This window comes from Mirounga angustirostris, unplaced genomic scaffold (assembly GCF_029215605.1).
Source record: "Mirounga angustirostris isolate CCGP_5_RB_7025 unplaced genomic scaffold, mMirAng1.0.hap1 SCAF_4, whole genome shotgun sequence".
In the NCBI taxonomy this organism is placed as follows: Eukaryota; Metazoa; Chordata; class Mammalia; order Carnivora; family Phocidae; genus Mirounga; species Mirounga angustirostris.
In genome coordinates, this window is record NW_026991712.1 from 70,551,446 (window position 1) to 70,570,487 (window position 19,042).

Consider the following 19,042-nt stretch of genomic DNA (forward strand, 5'->3'; position numbering starts at 1 on the left):
ATGCCACTGATTTCTGTGCATTGATTTTATATCCTGCCACTTTACTGAATTCCTGTATGAGTTCTAGCAGTTTTGGGGTGGAGTCTTTTGGGTTTTCCACATAAAGTATCACATCATCTGCAAAGAGTGAGAGTTTGACTTCTTCTTTGCCGATTTGGATGCCTTTTATTTCTTTTTGTTGTCTGATTGCTATGGCTAGGACTTCTAATACTATGTTGAATAGCAGTGGTGATAGTGGACATTCCTGCTGTGTTCCTGACCTTAGGGGGAAAGTTCTCAGTTTTTCCCCATTGAGAATGATATTCGCTGTGGGTTTTTCATAGATGGCTTTTATGATATGGAGGTATGTACTCTCTATCCCTATACTCTGAAGAGTTTTGATCAAGAAAGGATGCTGTACTTTGTCAAATGCTTTTTCTGCATCTATTGACAGGATCATATGGTTCTTGTTCTTTTATTAATGTATTGTATCACATTGATTGATTTGTGGATGTTGAACCAACCTTGCAGCCCAGGGATAAATCCCACTTGGTCGTGGTGAATAATCCTTTTAATGTACTGTTGGATCCTATTGACTAGTATTTTGGTGAGAATTTTTGCATCCATGTTCATCAGGGATATTGGTCTGTACTTCTCCTTTTTGATGGGGTCTTTGTCTGGTTTTGGGATCAAGGTAATGGTAGCCTCATAAAACGAGTTTGGAAGTTTTCCTTCCTTTTCTGTTTTTTGGAACAATTTCAGAAGAATAGGTATTAATTCTTCTTTAAATGTTTGGTAGAATTCCCCTGGGAAGCCATCTGGCCCTGGGCTCTTGTTTGTTGGGAGACTTTTGATTACTGCTTCAATTTCCTTAGTGGTTATAGGTCTGTCCAGGTTTTCTATTTCTTCCTGGTTCAGTTTTGGTAGTTGATACATCTCTAGGAATGCATCCATTTCTTCCAGATTATCTAATTTGCTGGCATATAGTTGCTCATAATTTGTTCTTAGAATTGTTTGTATTTCTTTGGTGTTGGTTGTGATCTCTTTCATTCATGATTTTATTTATTTGGGTCATTTTTCTTTTTTGATAAGTCTGGCCAGGGGTTTATCAATCTTATTAATTCTTTCAAAGAATCAGCTCCTAGTTTCGTTGATCTGTTCTGCTGTTCTTTTGGTTTCTGTTTCATTGATTTCTGCTCTGATCTTTATTATTTCCTCTTAGGACCGCCTTTGCTGCATCCCAAAGATCTTGAACAGTTGTGTTTTCATTTTCATTTGTTTCCATGAATTTTTTAAATTCTTCTTTAATTTCCTGGTTGACCCATTCATTCTTTAGTAGGATGCTCTTTAGCCTCCATGTATTTGAGTTCTTTCCGACTTTCCTCTTGTGATTGAGTTCTAGTTTCAAAGCATTGTGGTCTGAAAATATGCAGGGAATGATCCCAGTCTTTTGGTAGCAGTTGAGACCTGATTTGTGTCCTAGGATGTGATCTATTCTGGAGAATGTTCCATGGGCACTAGAGAAGAATGTGTATTCTGTTGCTTTGGGATGGAATGTTCTGAATATATCTATGAAGTCCATTTGGTCCAGTGTGTCATTTAAAGTCTTTATTTCCTTGTTGATCTTTTGCTTAGATGATCTGTCCATTTTAGTGAGGGGGGTGTTAAGGTCCCCTACTATTATTGTATTGTTGTCGATGTGTTTCTTTGCCTTTGTTATTAATTGGCTTATATAATTGCATGCTCTCATGTTTGGGGCATAAATATTTACAATTGTTAGATCTTCTTGTTGGATAGACCCTTTTAAGTAGGATATAGTGTCCTTCCTCATCCCTTATTATAGTCTTTGGTTTAAAATCTAATTTGTCTGACATAAGGATTGCCACCCCAGCTTTCTTTTGGTGTCCATTAGCATGGTAAATGGTTTTCCACCCCCTCACTGTCAATCTGGAGGTGTATTTGTGTCTAAAATGAGTCTCTTGCAGACAGCATATCAGTGGGTCTTGTTTTTTAATCCAGTCTGATAGCCTATGTCTTTTGATTGGGGCATTTAGCCCATTTACATTCAGGGTAACTATTGAAAGATAGGAATTTAGTGCCATTGTATTGCCTATAAAGTGACTGTTACTGTATATTGTCTGTGTTCCTCTCTGATCTATGTTACTTTTAGGCTCTCTCTTTGCTTAGAGGATCCCTTTCAATATTTCTTGTAGGGCTGGTTTCGTGTTTGCAAATTCCTTTAGTTCTTGTTTGTCTGGGAAACTTTTTATCTCTCCTTCAATTTTCAATGACAGCCTAGGTGGATATAGTATTCTTGGCTGCATATTTTTCTCATTTAGTGCTCTGAATATATCATGCCAATCCTTTCTGGCCTGCCAGGTCTCTGTGGATAGGTCTGTTGCCAATCTAATGTTTCTACCATTGTAGGTTACATATCTCTTCTGAGCTGCTTTCAGGATTTTCTCTTTGTCTCTGAGACTCATAAATTTTACTATTAGATATTGGGGTTTTGACTTATTTTTATTGATGTTGAGGGGGTTTCTCTGTGCCTCCTGGATTTTGATGCCTGTTTCCTTCCCCAAATTAGGGAAGTTCTCTGCTATAATTTGCTCCAATATACCTTCTGTCCCTCTTCTCTTTCTTCTTCTTCTGGGATCCCAATTACTCTAATATGGTTTCATCTTATGGTATCACTTATCTCTCGAATTCTGCCCTCGTGATCCAGTAGTTGTTTATCTCTCTTTTTCCTAGCTTCTTAATTTTCCATCATTTGGTCTTCCATATCACTAATTCTCTCTTCTGCCTCATTTTTCCTAGCAGTGAGAGCCTCCATTTTTGATTGCACCTCATTAACAGCCTTTTTGATTTTGACTTGGTTAGATTTTGGTTCTTTTATTTCTCCTGGAAGGGTTTCTCTAATATCTTCCATGCTTTTTTCAAGCCCAGCTAGTATCTTTATAATTGTCATTCTGAACTCTGGTTCTGACATCTTACTAATGTCCGTATTGATTAGGTCCCTGGCAGTCGGTACTGCCTCTTGTTCTTTTTTTTGAGGTGATTTTTCCATCTTGTCATTTTTGCAGAGGAGAATAGATGAATGAGAGAACAAAATGCTAACAGGGTAAACCGACCCCAGAAAAATATACACTAAGCAAATCAGAAGAGACCTGAAACCGGGGGAAAAGAAAGGGAAAGAAAGAAAAAGATAAAAAAAAAAAAAAAGATCAAATATGATCAGGCTGGTGCATAGATCAGTGCCACACGCTAGATTTTGGGCATATTTTGGTCTGTTAGAAGAAAGTGCCTCCCAAAATTTTAAAGAAAGAAAAACTTATATATGTACAAAAATAAGGGTAAATACAATGAAGGGATGGAATATGACTGTAAAGATGAAAATTATGAAAGATTTTATAGAAGGAATTGATAAGAAGTTGGTTGAAAAAAGAAGAAGAGGAATTAAAAGAAAAAAGGGAGAGAATGTGATCAGGCAGGAGACTAGAACAAAGCCATACACTAGAGATTTAGGGTATATTTTGGTCTGTTAGAAGAAACTGTATCCCAAAATTTTAAAGAGAGAACAACTTATGTATATACCAAAAATAAGGTTAACTACTATGAAGGGATAGAATATGACTCTAAAAATGAAAAATAAAAAAGATTTTTTAAAAAAGGGATTGATAAGATATTGGTTGAAAAAGGGATAAAGAAAAATTCAAGAAAAAAAAATTGAAAAAATTAACTTTGAAAGACTAAGGAATCGGGGAAGAAAGCCATGAATTCTCTGCTGTATTCCCCTTGCGCTGGAGTTCTGCTGTTCTCATTGATCAGTAAACTTGGTCTTGGCTGGCTGTTCTTTTTTTTTTTTTTTTTAAAGATTTTATTTATTTATTTGAGACAGAGAGAATGAGAGACAGAGAGCATGAGAGGGAGGAGGGTCAGAGGGAGAAGCAGACTTCCCGCCGAGCAGGGAGCCCGATGCGGGACTCGATTCCGGGACTCCAGGATCATGACCTGAGCCGAAGGCAGTCGCTTAACCAACTGAGCCACCCAGGTGCCCTTTTTTTTTTTTTTTTTGGCTGGCTGTTCTTGCTGATCTTCTGGGGGAGGGGCCTGTTTCCATGGTTCCTAAATGTCTTTGCCGGAGGCGGAATTGCCCTGCCCCCTCTGGTTCCGGGCTAAGTAATCTGCTCAGGTTTGCTCTCTGGAGCTTTTGTTCCCTGCAAATTTTCCGTACAGCATTGGAGGAAATGGCGGCCTCCCAATCTCTGCCCCGGAGGAGCCAAGAACTCAGGGCCCCACTCTTCAGTGAGCCCCAGAGAAAAGCAGTCCATCACTCCCATCTCTCCGGTCTCCGTCTGCACTCCGTGCTCATCCGGCCTGTGACCGAGTGTTTTCTATCTCTGGCACACAACCCCGTGTGGAGTTTCCAACCCCAGCAGATCCCTGTGGTGCCCTCCCGCGCTGCTCCTCTCAGGGGAGAAAAGGGAGTCTCCCCAGATCCACCACTTGTTGGGTCCCTGCTGGAAGAGCAGTGGCCCGACTGTGCCGCAGAGCCTGGTTTACAGCAACCCCGAGCTGAGAGCCCGCGCCTCAGCTCCGTCTCTGCAGCTGGCTTCCCCGCTCCAATACCTGGGAGCTCTGCCGCACTCAAGGACCCCTGGTCTTTCTGTGACCCCGAGGGTCCTGAGACCACACTGTCCCAGTGAGGGTTCCACCCCCCGCTTAGCCACTGGAGCTACATCCCTCAACGGAGCTGACTTCTAAAAGTTCCGATTTTGTGCTCCACTGCTCTATGACTTGCCTGTAGCAGCTGACAGAGGCCCCCTCCCCCATCTATCTTCTGGAATATCGCCTCGAATTCACTTCTCTGCACGTCCTACCTTCCAGAAAGTGGTTGCTTTTCTGTTCAGAGAGTTGCTGCTATTCTTTTCTTTGATCTCCTGTTGAGTGAGTAGGTGTTCAGAATGGTTTGATCCCTATCCAGCTGAATTCCTGGGACCAGACCAAATTTAGGTCTCCTACTCCTCCGCCATCTTGCTTCTCCCCCCTGGGGCTACTTCAGTTTAATTAAACATTCCAGTTAAAACTCGTTTTGATAACATACAAAGCTAAAATAATCTAGACAATACCCAATATCTTGGGGCAGAATCTGATATCCTTTTAGGTAATGTGGAGGTTTTTCTGATCAAGAAATTTGCCACTAGGTAGGTAACACCTTCTCAAAATAAATTGTTAAAACAAGAAAACCACATTGGTTTTTGATGGGTCTGTTTTCCATTTCAGTGCTTCTTTAACCGCCTTCAAAATTTCTGAATTCTTGTTGTAACTTTAGTGTTTAGAAACTCATAAAGGTCTTTAGGGCTTGTCTAAAGAAATTCTTTTTAGGACATCTTGGAAATACAGAGTTGAATTGGACCTGAAAAAGTTACTTAATCTAGTCATCTGTGGGAGGAGGTCTTCAACTCAGTTATTTCAGATGGCTGCTCCCCGTATCTATAAACAAGCAAACAGACCTTTGTTGTTGGAGAATATCTACTTCAGACTTTTTTTTTTCACTCCTGTATAATGCACAAAGGGGCAAAGAAGAAAACCTTTCATGAAAATAGTCTCTCTGTAAAGTATTTACTGAATTTGGTATGCTATTTTGATAGTAATGTTTTTATGGTTTGCCATAAATATTTTTTATTAATGTAACTGATTATATTCCAAAGTTACGTTTTTCTTCTGTTGGCAGCATTTGAGAATTCCTGTAGCCTTTATGCTTCAGAGAAACTCATCTAGTCACTCATGTGAATGTTCATTCTGATTTTGGTACAAAATGATTTTCTAATGGTATCTTTTCTTTAAAGAATGATTATATTTAATGGGTCCCAGCAATAAAAATCACTGTAATGAGGAATAAAAGATTGTAAATAAGAATAACAATGTTATTAATCATCTAAATTAGTTATGGCACATTCCTGTACCTGAAATAATGCTAAAATCCACATTTACTTATAATTAGACATAATACAAACCTTCTCTCATTGTAATAGTTGTCCAAATCCCAATTCAACTTAATTTCATTGACTTTGATTTCTGGACTAAAAGCATTAAGCTTGAACTAGTGAAAAATGTATAATATGTGCATTCAATTAAGAAGTAATTAGATACTCAATCACCCTTACAACACACCAGGGATTAGGGAAGAAAGAAGAAAAACGTGACTCACTGTAGTGTATAAAAGTTTTGTTAATTGGTTTACAGCTAATTGAGATTGAGGAAGTGTCAAAGTATCATAACATAGGTTTACTACTGAACAAACTTAAAAGCTAAGTTTAATGTTTTATGATACTTGGATGCAGAATAATGTAGAAATTACCAAGCTGTATGATTTATTTTAGAGTTCTGATTAAAGTTTATGTATTCATTCTAAGTTAAACATATTAGCGAGTGGTGGGAAGAAAAAGAATTGGGTGCTTTGTTATAGTTCAGACATGGTACTATATTTTATCTCATTTAATCCCCACAACAATCCTGTGAGGCCTGTGTTTTGACTTAGATTTTAGAGATAAACCGAGGCTGAAAGAAGTTGAGTAACTTGGTCAAGGTCACAGCCAGTAAAGTACAAAGCAAGGATTCAGACCCAGGTAAGTTTAACTGCAAACCCGGAGCTCTTGTTACTGCACCACATTTCAAATAACAAAGGGCAGAAAGTTATGAAGTCCTTGTATATCTTTGCCTCCTTATCTCTTTTAGATAATTTCCTGGAAATGAGATTTCTGGGAAAAAACACGCATGTTTTCGTTTTTGGTAACATATTGCTAAAATACAGGGTTATGATAATAAGGGTTATGCTAATGATGCAGGCTGGCTGGGTCCCCGAGGACCCAGAGTGGGTCCTGCAGGACCAGCCAACATAGTCCTTGGCTTAGTGCAGGATACAAAGCAAACTCGAGCCAAGACGAAGTGAGAGCAGAGTTCACTGAGGACATAGAGCGAGTGCAGATACAGTGTCTCGGAGACTCGGAAAGGAGAGGAGAGTGAATCTCGTCGTTACTTGGGGTCTGGGGTTTTTACTGGGGATTGTGGTCTGGTGCACATGTCTTCTTAGACATCCAGGAACAAAGATGAGTGTTTAGATGTCCTCCGTAAGTCACGTGTGCCCTAGAGCTGGGGTTCTTGGTGAGTCAATGGTCTTGGAAAACATGACCCTGCTTGGTCACTCCTAAGATGTTACCTATTTTGCTGAAGACTCCAAAGAAATCACTAACTCCTTGACCTCTGCAACGAGGACAGACATTATCTGTTACGTGAGGCATGTGGAAGGCAGGGGTATGGGTCCTAGCAAGAATAAAAGCAGAAGGAGCAAAACAAAACAAAACAAAAAAACCCCAGCTTTTCATGGGGTCCCTTTATGTATGTACGCTTGTACCATTGATCAGATATTTTATAGAAGTTGTTTCTGCCAATTTTTTTTTTATCATTCAGTATACTTTCCACCTCTTTCTCATCTCCTCTTTCCTCCTCGATTTCTTGAGATGTGTTCATCTTCCATCTACCTCTTGAAATTGCTGTGGCAAGAGTCGCCTTTGATTTCTTTCTTTTTTTGTTCTTTGTTCCCATGTGTCTAAATATGATACATGTTCATGACAAAATTCAAATAATACAGAACAAACTAAAGAAGAAGCAATGATTTCTCAAACCCTCTGTGAGTGACGGCCGTCACCAGGATGTGAACATGAAGGCCCCACAACATAGTGGGGATGTCTCAGGTTCCATTTTGACTCCACCACTAATTAGTAATTAGTTGTGTGATCTTGAAAAAGTTACTAATTTCTCTAAGTTACTTTTTTCCTCAGTTAAGTCCATAAGTACCTCATAGTGTGATTGGGAAGATACAATGAGATAATGTAAAGGGCTTAACATGTTTTTGGTCCACGGTGTAGGTATTCAGTGAATACTTAAACTTTATTGTTATTTTTGTCCATTTGATCTCTTTTTATGCATTTATCTTCTATGGGATATGTAGACATAGAATGTTCCTTAGTGGATTATATTCAGGCTATTTTTCTTTTTCTTTCCTAAAATTTTTATTTTATTTTTTTATTTTAAAGTAATCTCTACACCCAACATGGGGCTTGAATTTACAACTCTGAGATCAAGAGTCACATGTTCTATTGACTGAGCCAGCCAGGCTATCCAGAGGAATTTTTTTTTTTTTTTTTTTTTAGGTAGGCTCTCTATCCAGTGTGGGGCTTGAACTCATAACTCCGAGATCAGAAGTTGCATGCTCTACCAATTGAGGCAGGCAGGTGCCCCAGGCTGTTTTTCTGTCTGTTTGATAATGTATCTTTTTATACCGTCGAGTAGATATATGCCATACTTTTAAATGATTGCCCTTTAAATAAGTTACCTTTAATTATGTACCAAAATTTTACTGAGCTGTTCCTCTATTATTATTCATTTAGGTTATTTACAGTATTTTGCTATCAGTCATACTGTGGTTGATTTATGCAACTATTTCCTTAAAAATTTCTTAGTAATGAGTTACCAGGTCAGAGAGTTTCAATTATAGTACGTATATATGCAGATTGCTCTTCCCAGGAGTTGTATCCATTTATGCTTCCACTAACCACAGTTTTCCTCACCTTCACCACCATTAACTATTTTCAGATTTTTCATCCATGCTCATCTGACTAAAAAGGATAAAAATATGTTACGACATTGAATCTTGTGACTACATGGTTCTATTCCTGAAGTCCCTCTCCTGTTCCATCCACCTGCCTATTGATGAGCATCGCTCACAATGTTTATGGCATTTGTGTATGTTTCAGTGTTTGGTAGGACAAGATCCCTTACCTAGCCCCTCCTGCAGAATTTTCCTGGCTATTTTCTTCCCCTGTGGCATCCCCCCCCCCACTGTATTCACATGCTTAATTCTTCCAGATAATCTATAGGGTCATTTTATCAGATGGGTTGAAATAAAGAGTAAAAGAAAGGGGGTGTGTGAAAAGAGTTTGAGAAAAGAAAAAAAGAATCTTGTTAGAATATTTCATTTGGATTGCACTGAATATATAATTTTAAGGAGAATTGGTATCGAATCTTTCTATCAAGGAACAATGCATAGGTCGGTGCTTATTAAAAGTTTTTATGTTCTTCATTCATTGGATGGTTCTCTCGTCACGACTAGACTTATTACAGTTGTGTGTGCACTTGGGCTCTAGAGTCAGCTTTGGGTGTGGCTTGATGGGGAACTTGGCATCACCACTTACTCCACAACTTGGGCAAATTAATGATATACTCTGTGAGCCTCAGTGTCCTCATCTATGATGTAAAGATACTAAGAGTAATAACCTCCTAGAGAGGTTGTGAGGATTAAATGAAATAAGGTAAAATGCACAGCGTGGTGCCTAGCTGAGGTTAGCGTTCAACAAATGTGAGCTATTACTATTATTATTTTCTTTTTCTTTCTTTACTGTTATTGTTACTGCTGTCATTATTGATTTTGATTAGTGTCATTTTCCATTATATTTTTCTATGGGTTAATATTTCTTCATTGAACAAATAATTGCTTAGGTTTGTCCTTGGCTTTCTTAACTGACCTTTCACATAGTTTCCAGTAACATTTTAGCTGATTATTTTGAATTTTTTAAACAGACCATGATCACATATGTAAATAATGACAGTCTTCTCCTTTCTAATTTCAGTACTTACCACACCATATAGTACTTTCAGAATAATGTTAAATAATCTGGCACCCCTTTCTTATTTCTGATATGCTTTGATTTCTCTTTCCAAATACAATGGCATTTTCCTCACTCTTTTCTTTGAATCTTCAAATGCATTGGACACTCCTGACCTCTTCCTTTCTCTTCCTCCTTTCTCTCTTTCTTTCCTTCCTCATGACCTGATGTTATTAGTGGGTATGTTGGGGGGGGGAAAGGTGGCCATGCATCTTTGTTTGTCATGGAAGGACATTTATTTTTAGCCTTCTGTTTTGTGTATGGTGGCATTCTAGGGGCTGTGTGAAAATAAGAACATAATCAGACATATATAGACTCTCCCTAAAGGGGCTTACAGCCTAATGTTGGTAGTAAATCAGGTACATGGCTAATTCCAAATTAAAACAGCATATAAAAACTCCCCCAGGAAAGTGTTCTTTTAGTGTACAGGACAAAGAGACCATTCTGAGAGAGAGAATCCTCATGTATAACATATTCCTATTTCTTTTTTTTTTTTTTTTTAAGATTTTATTTATTTGAGAGAGCCAGAGAGAGAGCACGAGCAGGGGGAGAGGCAAAGGGAGGGGCAGAGGGAGAAGCAGGCTTCCTGCTGAGCAGGGAGCCTGACGCAGGGCTCAATCCCAGGACCCTGGGATCATGACCTGAGCTGAAGGCAGATGCTTAACTGACTGAACCACCCAGGCACCCCTCTCCCTATTTCTTAAAAGATTCTTATTTTGGAGATTTTACCCTGAATTATCTTACTTAAGGAGGGAAGCTTTAATGTGTTATCAGTGAGCTGAGCCAGACTAACACTTAGGTCAGTCCTGAGACCTGCAGTGACCTCTGAAGTAGGGCACGTGGGCATGCGTGCCTTTTTATTATTTTATTATGTTTTTTTTTTTTTAATTTTACGTGCTAGTTTATTTTTGATAGCTTTTCAGGAAATTCTCCCAGTAGTGATTTGATTTGCACTCATTCCCTAGGGTCTCTTCATGGAAGGTAATTTAAGGTTCAGAAATACTCACATGTGAAAGATAGCATCTGTTACAATTATACTGAAATACCAGATGATTTAGAGGACTTCTTAGGATATGGCCATACTTCAGGGTCTCGTTATGAACAGTGATCATCGTATAACAGAACATTCTTTTTTAGAGTTAAGCTTTCTTATTTTTTATATATACATAAATGGGTATTTGAAGGAAGTCCCAAAGGGGAGCAGGGAGCAAGTCAGTCTGATTGCCTTTGTATGTTGAAAGTATCATTTCTTTAGATGGCTTTTCTGAATAAATATATATTCTGATTATCAAGTAATATAGTTATGGTAGAAACTTGAGAAAATACACAAATGTATAAAAAAGAACTTTTGTATCACATAATGGTAATCCATTGATTGTAGGCAATTAATTTTGTTTTCCACCACAAATTGCATTAAAATAACAGGAAAGGTTTTTTTGTGTGTGTGTGTTTTTTTTTTTTAAGTGCACAAACCTCCAAGGATAGAGAAAACAAAAGAGACAGCAGCAAAAATACTTTGGAAGCTGGAAGCAGATGGTTGTGACATGACAGACTTAGCAGATGTGAGGAACAAGCCTGTTTACGTGATAATCTCTCAAAATCTCAGGAATTGGTGGCAACAGATAATCTCTAGAAGTTGGAGTGAGAGGAGGCTGGAATCCTGTGTAGTTAAAAGCTGATGAAGAGAGAATCTGCCTATTAGGGGACCTAGGTGCAATTGAGTATCAGGATACCTCTCTGAAAAATAGGATAATTAAATAATATCCTCATGTCTTGTGTTTGGTCCTCCCCGACTTGGCCTCCAGGACACTGGCAGAAAGGCCTCTACTCTCTAGACTGGGGGCTGGAAGGGTCTTTCTGGAGAATCTGAGGAACCCCAGGGACTTCTTAATGAAATGGCCCAGCTGGTACTTCTATGGTGAAGGCAGGACAGATAAATAAGTGCCTTCTGTGTGCTCGGAGCCTCCACTCTGGATTTTTGTTGTGGTGGTGGTGGTGTTTTTATGGTGGTGGTTCCCATTCTTAGGTATGAACAGTTACGGACATTTGAAGAAGGCATATAATACATAAGAACCCAAAACAAATAGAAGAAGGCAAGATATAAGAAATAAATACTTAGGAAAAGTTCAAAAAATGATCATATCTTCAGAGAGGTAAGGGAAGAGATTGCAACCATGAAACAGGAACTGGATGCTGTGAAGAAAAGGAATATTCTAAAAAGCTTTTGGAAACCGAAAACATGATAGCAGGAATGAAAACTTCTATAGTAGAATCAGAAAGCAGAACTGAAATTTCTTAGAAAATAGAGCAAAACCAGGAGATAAGAAAATTGGAGAACCTGCGCAGGAGGTCCATTGTCCAAATAATCAGAAAACGAGAGAGAGAACAGAGAAAATAGAGGAGAGGAAGCAGCAACAAAATCATTTAAACATTTTCTCAGGACTCATGGACATACATTTACAGTTTGAAAGGACCCATTGAATTTCCAGCACGGTTGATCGAAATGCAAGGCACTACCATTGTGAAATTCCTAGACACGGAGGGAGGAATTACAGGGAGAAAAAACATTGAAAGAACCTGAAATTTGAACATCAGACTAATAGCAACACTGGAAGCCAAACGTCAAGCATGAATTCTGAGTGAAAATTACAACTGATCTAGAATTTTTTACCCAGTCAAACTTACAGTAGTCATTTTTAAATATCAAGATCATTGAAGATTATTTCCTAGGAAGCTACTAGAAGATATGCGTCCCCAAAATGGGGAAAACAGATGGGGAATTTGGGAACCAGGAGATCCGGCAAAGGAGATGCCCAGAATGTTTGTGAAGTAGGGTTGTAGGGATGGAGTCTTGAGTCCAGATGTGAGCAAATGAGAAGGTTCTAGAAATTGATGGTATGATATGCCTTTAACTTCCTGAGTGTCTCAGGATTGGGAGGTAATTTTGGATTCAGTACATAGAAAACTAAGGTGGAAAAACCCCAAGATAATCACAGTTATTCACTCCAGAAGGGGAAAAGAAGTGCAGGAAGAAAATGATACATTAATACACATAATTCAGCTCTGGATAAGATTTACATCATCACAATAATGGGAAGAATAGAATAGAAACTGATCCAGCCATAGTTACTACATAACTGTATTGGAAGGATGGAGTGAAGGAAGGGTTTATATGCATGTGGGTGGTGTGTGTGTGTGTGGCGGGGAGGGGGTGGGTGTCTGACAGGAGGAAGGAGGGTCAAATCTTCATTCTCCATGGGGAAAGTCAAGAGACAATACTAAAAATGGAAAAGGAGTAATACAATTACACTATTTAGCTCTTTGGTGTAAATGAAATAATCAGTTAAAAGAGTTGAGGAAATTGGTGGCATAAGAGACAGGGACCTGCTAGTTTTCATAAGAAACATTCTAAAACTATTTAACCCTTTATGTGAATGTGTAATTTTGATACAGATTTTTAAAAATTAAAATTATATAATGAAGTTGCCCCTGTCATTTTGTTATACTTTTTAATGTATGTACACACACACACACACACACACTTGATTTTCTTGGAGTGCTTGCTATGGGCCAGATACTGCATTGGACCTTGGGAACACAGTGCAAATGAGATCAAGTGTAATTTCCTTCCATGAAAACTTTCTCTGAAATTCTGAAAAGTAAATTTTGAACACATGCTATGGAAAATAATAGGCCATAGCATAGGTCAACTTTCAGCTCGTGAGATGTCTGTAGAATCAACCGAAATCCTCACTAGTAGCTCAATTATGTGCCTGCGACTCACTGTTGTCACCTTTTATCTGTTGTCCTGTTACATTCTCACACAACCCTATGAAGGTTCTATCTGGTTCTGCTATCATCCGAAGCTCAGAAGGGGTGAGTAGATTGCCTAAAATCTCACAGCAAGTTGGTGGCAGAGCTGGGATTTGAACCTTGGTCTCCCTGATTCCAAATCCATACCGCAGATTGCAATCAGTTGAAATATTTTCCCAGGTAACTTGTTCTCTGCAGTGAACAAGATCAAGCATCCATCTTTGGGGGGAGCTAACATAAAGATCATCCTCACAGTGCCTTGTTGAGGAGAATAAGCCCAACAAGCAGGGGGCATTATTATCTTTAGTTTCTTCTTGAGGGAGATTTTAGCAGAGTGAGTACCTAAATTTACCAGGAAGAGTCCACACTCTGGTAGACCAGAATTCACTTAGCATCTGTTGAGAACCATTTACATCAGACCCTTAGAACTTCAAAATGAACGAGACACCAACGGGCATGTGCATCTCTTGCACTCTGGGTGTATGAACATTCAGTGTTAAAACGCTTTGTGTTAAGACCTGAATTTGTATGATTAGGGAGACTGCATATTAACTATCTTTTGTTTAATTGGTATTTTGGACCATGATAGTTTAATTTTTAGAATGGCTTCATATATTCTTAAAATGAAATTTCGTTACTCTGGTAAACTTGGAATATATATTCCTGTCGACTAGCCTTTTCCAAAAGTGTTCTGCAGAGCCATTAAGATACCCATTAAGATGTTTGTTAAGTCAAGAGCTGATAGTCTACAAATTTGGAGAATCCTGAATATCATAACCTCCTTTAGGAGATTTACAGTGCACATTAGCATGTTAGGTGGTTTTGTATATAAGAACTCTGAGGTGGTTTTACATATAAGAACCATATGTTACTGTATTTAACCAGAGTTTCCAGTTTTGTTTTGTTTTTTTTGGAACACGGAGTCATTTTTCCAACTAATTTTTACTTACGTGGAACACATTTTAGGTAATGGGGGACTCCAGGTTATTTTTCTTTTGCAGAAAATGTATACATCATGACCTTTAGGCTCCTTTTAGCTCTGAAATGCTGTGGCTTCACAATTTTGATTATCAGTTTCATTTGAGACACTTTGACTTAAAATTTGCTGGGTTATAATTGTCAAATATATACCCAAAGTCCTATTTTACCTTTTAAGTTCTATCTGAGATCTTAAAGATTTGATTAGGACTATATCTTCTTTGAAATGTAGTTTGGAAAAATATACCCCAAATTACAAATACTTTCTAATAAATTGTTCCAGAAATTGCATGTATCTGTATGTACATATGCATATGTGGGCAGACACGTGTATGTGTGTATGTATAATACATCCATACACACATAGCCTATGTGGACATTTTTCAAGTACTCTATTGTGTCCTACTCTATACTTGATTAAGGAAGGAAGTCATTTAATTGCTGCAGTGAATATCCCGACACAAAATCTTCGTATGATTGGATGGTTTATCTGTACAGTAAGCTTCTAGGAATATAATTTCAGGTCAGAAAGTATATGCATCTGAATTTTAATAGGTATTTATTGTCCAAAAGAGTGGACCAGTTAATGTGCAGCACCTATATGAAAGTTGGTTTTGCCACTCCCATGCTGGCAATAGATGTTATTGAACTAAAATCTTAGCTGGTTTTTTTTTTCCTAAATGGGAAATTCACTATCTCAAAAAAGACTATGTGTCATGTATTATTTTGTATTTATTATTTATCCATTTACTTAATAGAATTGCAAAGTTATTTGGGGGCTAGCAAGAAGTGGTCTTTGTGTGCAAGCAGTTACCATCTGTGATTAATATACATGAAGTTAATGACAATAACTTAAAGCTGAATTTTATTATTAAACATGGTACAGAAATGTTTAGTAGTTCAAGCATTTACTTCTGTTGAAAATATTTCTGTGAAATTTTGCACTAGTAGATTCTGCCACAGAAATAAAATGATGGTAGACTTTATGGGAAAATTGCAGAGATGACAAACGAGCATGAAGATATTTTTGAAATTTCCACATTTTCTTATGAAATCTTGTTCTCACTGTCTCTTGTGGGACTGCAAAAAAGACTTTTCGGTCTGCTGTGGAGGGATGTCAGTAACATAACTGATTCATTCTTTTTGCCTCAAGGAGGAAGACAATGATCCTATAGTGCCCTTCGATGAGAAACGGAAACTTTTGAGCTGCAGCTACAGTTTATCCTCAAAGCCTGCATTGTTTGTCTTCATCTAATCCAGCTTTGATGGACATCTGTGACGGTTGCCTCTACACATGCTCTAATGAAATATTAGAAATGGCTGTACCTTCAAAAGAAACCCAATATTCTATATTCACACCACTGCTGCTAGGACTCAGATTTTTGCACATACTGTTTATTGCTTATGTGTAGAAGAAATGAAACTAGTTTTCAGAGTTGTTATTAATATGAATATATATCATGCATTAATACTGAGACAGGAAAAATACACTCCCAGTGTTAGCGATCCTTCATTTCCTGTCTCTGAGAGAAAATTCACTCATTCAGAGAATAATGTAATTCTTAATAATAAATAAGACTTTTGATCAGGAACAGCATACGGCTTGGAAATGGAATGTGAAGGATTAGTAAAAGTCTTATCTCATGTTGTTTCTCAGCCCTCATGCCACAATTAATGTCAGGCTGGTTATTATACAAAACAATTTGGGAGTTAATGCAAGAACAAAATCACTTTATATATTTCTCAAAGGATCAAATTGAATGTATGAATCTAATTCTATTCTATTTGACATATTAGAAGCTCTGGTTTCTAGGAGTTTGAGAAAGGCATAAAAATAGGATTAAAAGTAAGTGGGTACAACATGCCAGAAAATAGCTTTATTTTCCATGGTAGAAACATAAATTTAATAGTATCCTATAATAACTTAGTGTTGTACATTTTGTAAGACCTTAAAATATTTTATTCTATGGATTTTACTTTAGTATGTTGAGACATTGCTTTCCAAGATAATCAACAATATATTTTAATTAATTTTAAGTGCTACTGGCAAATGTAAGCATATATGCTTAGAAGCAGTTAGATGTGACGGAATGAAATAATTTATGTAAAGCAGTAGAGTGCCTGGCACAAAGCAAGTACTAAATAAATGTTATTTGTTGTTATAATTATTGTAAAACTAAAGACTTCATAGTCCTAATTTGGAGGGATTTGGGGATGCACAATGTCTAAGTTAGAAATCATACAGGTGCAAGAAGTATGTGTTGGGTAGATTTTAGATACTAGATGTGTTGGGTAGAGGCTGTAATAACGAAAGCATTAAATACAAATAAAAATCACACCGAGTATCCCTGAAAATGGCAGCAAAGGAAGATCCTGGTAGAGCCTTGTGCAGGGAGAGAATGGATGGGCATGGCAGCAGAGTGAGGAAAAGCGTGGGGGCTTGTGAAGGTTTGGGGTCTGCCCTGAGCCCCGCACCACAGGAGGGCAGCATCGGACAGAGCCTCTAAGAAGTGGAGAGAAGCCCTGGATTCTTCTTTCTGTAGTTTCTCCTATGCAAAAATGAAGAAATGGCAAAGCATGGTTGCAAAAACTGTAGCATATTTGAAGACTTCTCTCTTCTCAACCAAAACATGCCACACACGCCTAACATGGGTTGTAGGTGTTGCCTCATTAGTAGTTGACATCTAAAGATGACCTCCGAAGATTTCATTTTCTTGTGCATGAGAAGCCAGTCAAAAGGCGCCCCGGCAGTCTTTTGGTAGAGCCTGTGTTTGGGGCCTGAAAGCAGGGTGCAGGTACCCAGCCTCTGCCCCTGATGCTGTTGGTACTGAGCAGCTAGGGGATCGTCTTGGACTTAACTTCTGCTGCTTCCTATAGTCTCCAACCGTCTGTCCCTGAAAACCACAAAATAAACATAACAATTCAAATGACCTGTAGGGAAATATCTCGTTGCCCATATTTCCCCCTCCAATGTTTTTTAATTGAAGCAATCAAATTTATTTACCATCTATGTTTTGAGTCAAAAGACTGACATGAACTACTTGATTCAGCTTATGGTAGCCATTGGCAAGGTTGTGTGGAGGCTTACTAATCTTTAATATAGGAAAGCCCTTCTTCCTTCCACACTTTGGTACCTCAGACTCAGAATATGAATGCTGGTGAGAGTATGCTTGTGTAGGAATGAATTTGAAAGTGTAATTTGTAAATCAACACAAGTGCAAATAACTGATCTCAAATCTATCCTGCTTTGATGGTGTCATGGGAAAGAAAGTAAAAGGTATGTAATGGGCCCTGAAATTGAGGAAGGAGCCTCTCAAAGCAAAAGTGTGTGTGTGTTGGGGTGTAGGAGGAAGTTAACTTGGGATAAATGACAAATTTCACGGATCTTGAAATATATTTTAGGGTGGATTTGTTTACCTAACAGGGAAAAAAAGCGCAACAAGCTGAGGTGCTTTTTCACATAGCTTACACATCTGAAAGTGTCTCTGATTCATGGTGATTAATGTACCTGATGGTGTGTAAAGTAATATTGTCCTCAGAAGTTTTGTCAATTAAGATAATTTGAGTCTTTTCTGTAGTTGGTCAGTTGAGCTAAAGGCTTGCCAATATTGTCGCTCTTTCAAAAAACTAGCATTTGGTTTTCTTGGTTGTCTCTGCTGTGTTTCTATTCTCTATTTCATTAAGTTTTTCTCTAATCTTTATTATTTCCTTTCCGCTCGCTTTGGGTTTGGTTTGTGATTTTTCTAATATCTTAAGGTGGAAGATGAGGTTATTGGTTTGAGATCTTTTTTTTTTAATAAAGCCATTTACAGTTATAAAATTTTCTCTAAGCATTGCTTTCTGCTTCATCTTATAAGTTTTGTTTGCTATGTTTTTGCTTTCTTTATCTCAAAGTATTTTCTAATTTGCCTTGTGATTTTTTCTTTTACTTAATGATTATTTAGGTGTGTGTTGGTTAATTCCCACATATTTATGAATTCCCAAATTTCTGTTCTTGATACATAATTTCCTTCCATTGTGGTGAGAGGACTAACTCTGCATGTTCTCAATCCTTTTAAATCTGTTGAGGCTTGTTTTATGGCCTAGAATGTGGTTTATCCTGGAGATGGTTCTATGTGCACCTGGGAAGAATGTGTATTCTGCTGTTGTTGATGTGTTCTGTAGATGTCTATTAGGTCTGGTTGGTTTATGATGTTGTTCATGTATTCTGTTTTGTTGATCTTCCTATTTCTATTATTGAAAATAGGATATTGATGGCTCCAACTATTATTTTTGAATTATCTATTTTTCCTTTCATTTCTGTCAGCTTTTTCTTCAGGCATTTTGGGCTCTATTGCTAGGTGCATATATGTTTCTAATTTTCATATCTTTCTGAAGGAGTTCTCCTTATATTATTATAAAATGTCCTTCTTTATCTCTAGAAATCTGTTTTGCTTTAAAAAGTACCTTGTAAGATATTAGTATAGCCATTACAGCTTTCTTATGGTTGCTATTTGCATGATCTGTCTTTTCCATTCTTTCACTTTCAGTGTATTTGTATTTTTGAA

At 37.8% G+C, this 19,042-nt stretch overlaps 1 protein-coding gene across 6 annotated transcripts in view; it reads left to right on the forward strand.

Moving 5' to 3' along the window:
• CA8 (carbonic anhydrase 8) overlaps positions 1-18,287 on the forward strand; it is a 93,541-nt gene extending 75,254 nt beyond the window's left edge. For 4 of the 6 annotated variants that reach the window (XR_010410696.1, XM_045896511.3, XM_045896512.3 and 1 more), the window contains one exon: positions 15,649-18,287. Coding sequence is in view for 1 of the 6 variants with exons in the window: in XM_045896512.3 (XP_045752468.1) it covers positions 15,649-15,750 (102 nt within the window). In the remaining 5 variants the exon portion in view is untranslated. The other 2 variants (XR_010410697.1, XM_064588289.1) reach the window with 2 other exon arrangements.
• Positions 18,288-19,042: the final 755 nt, after the last annotated feature.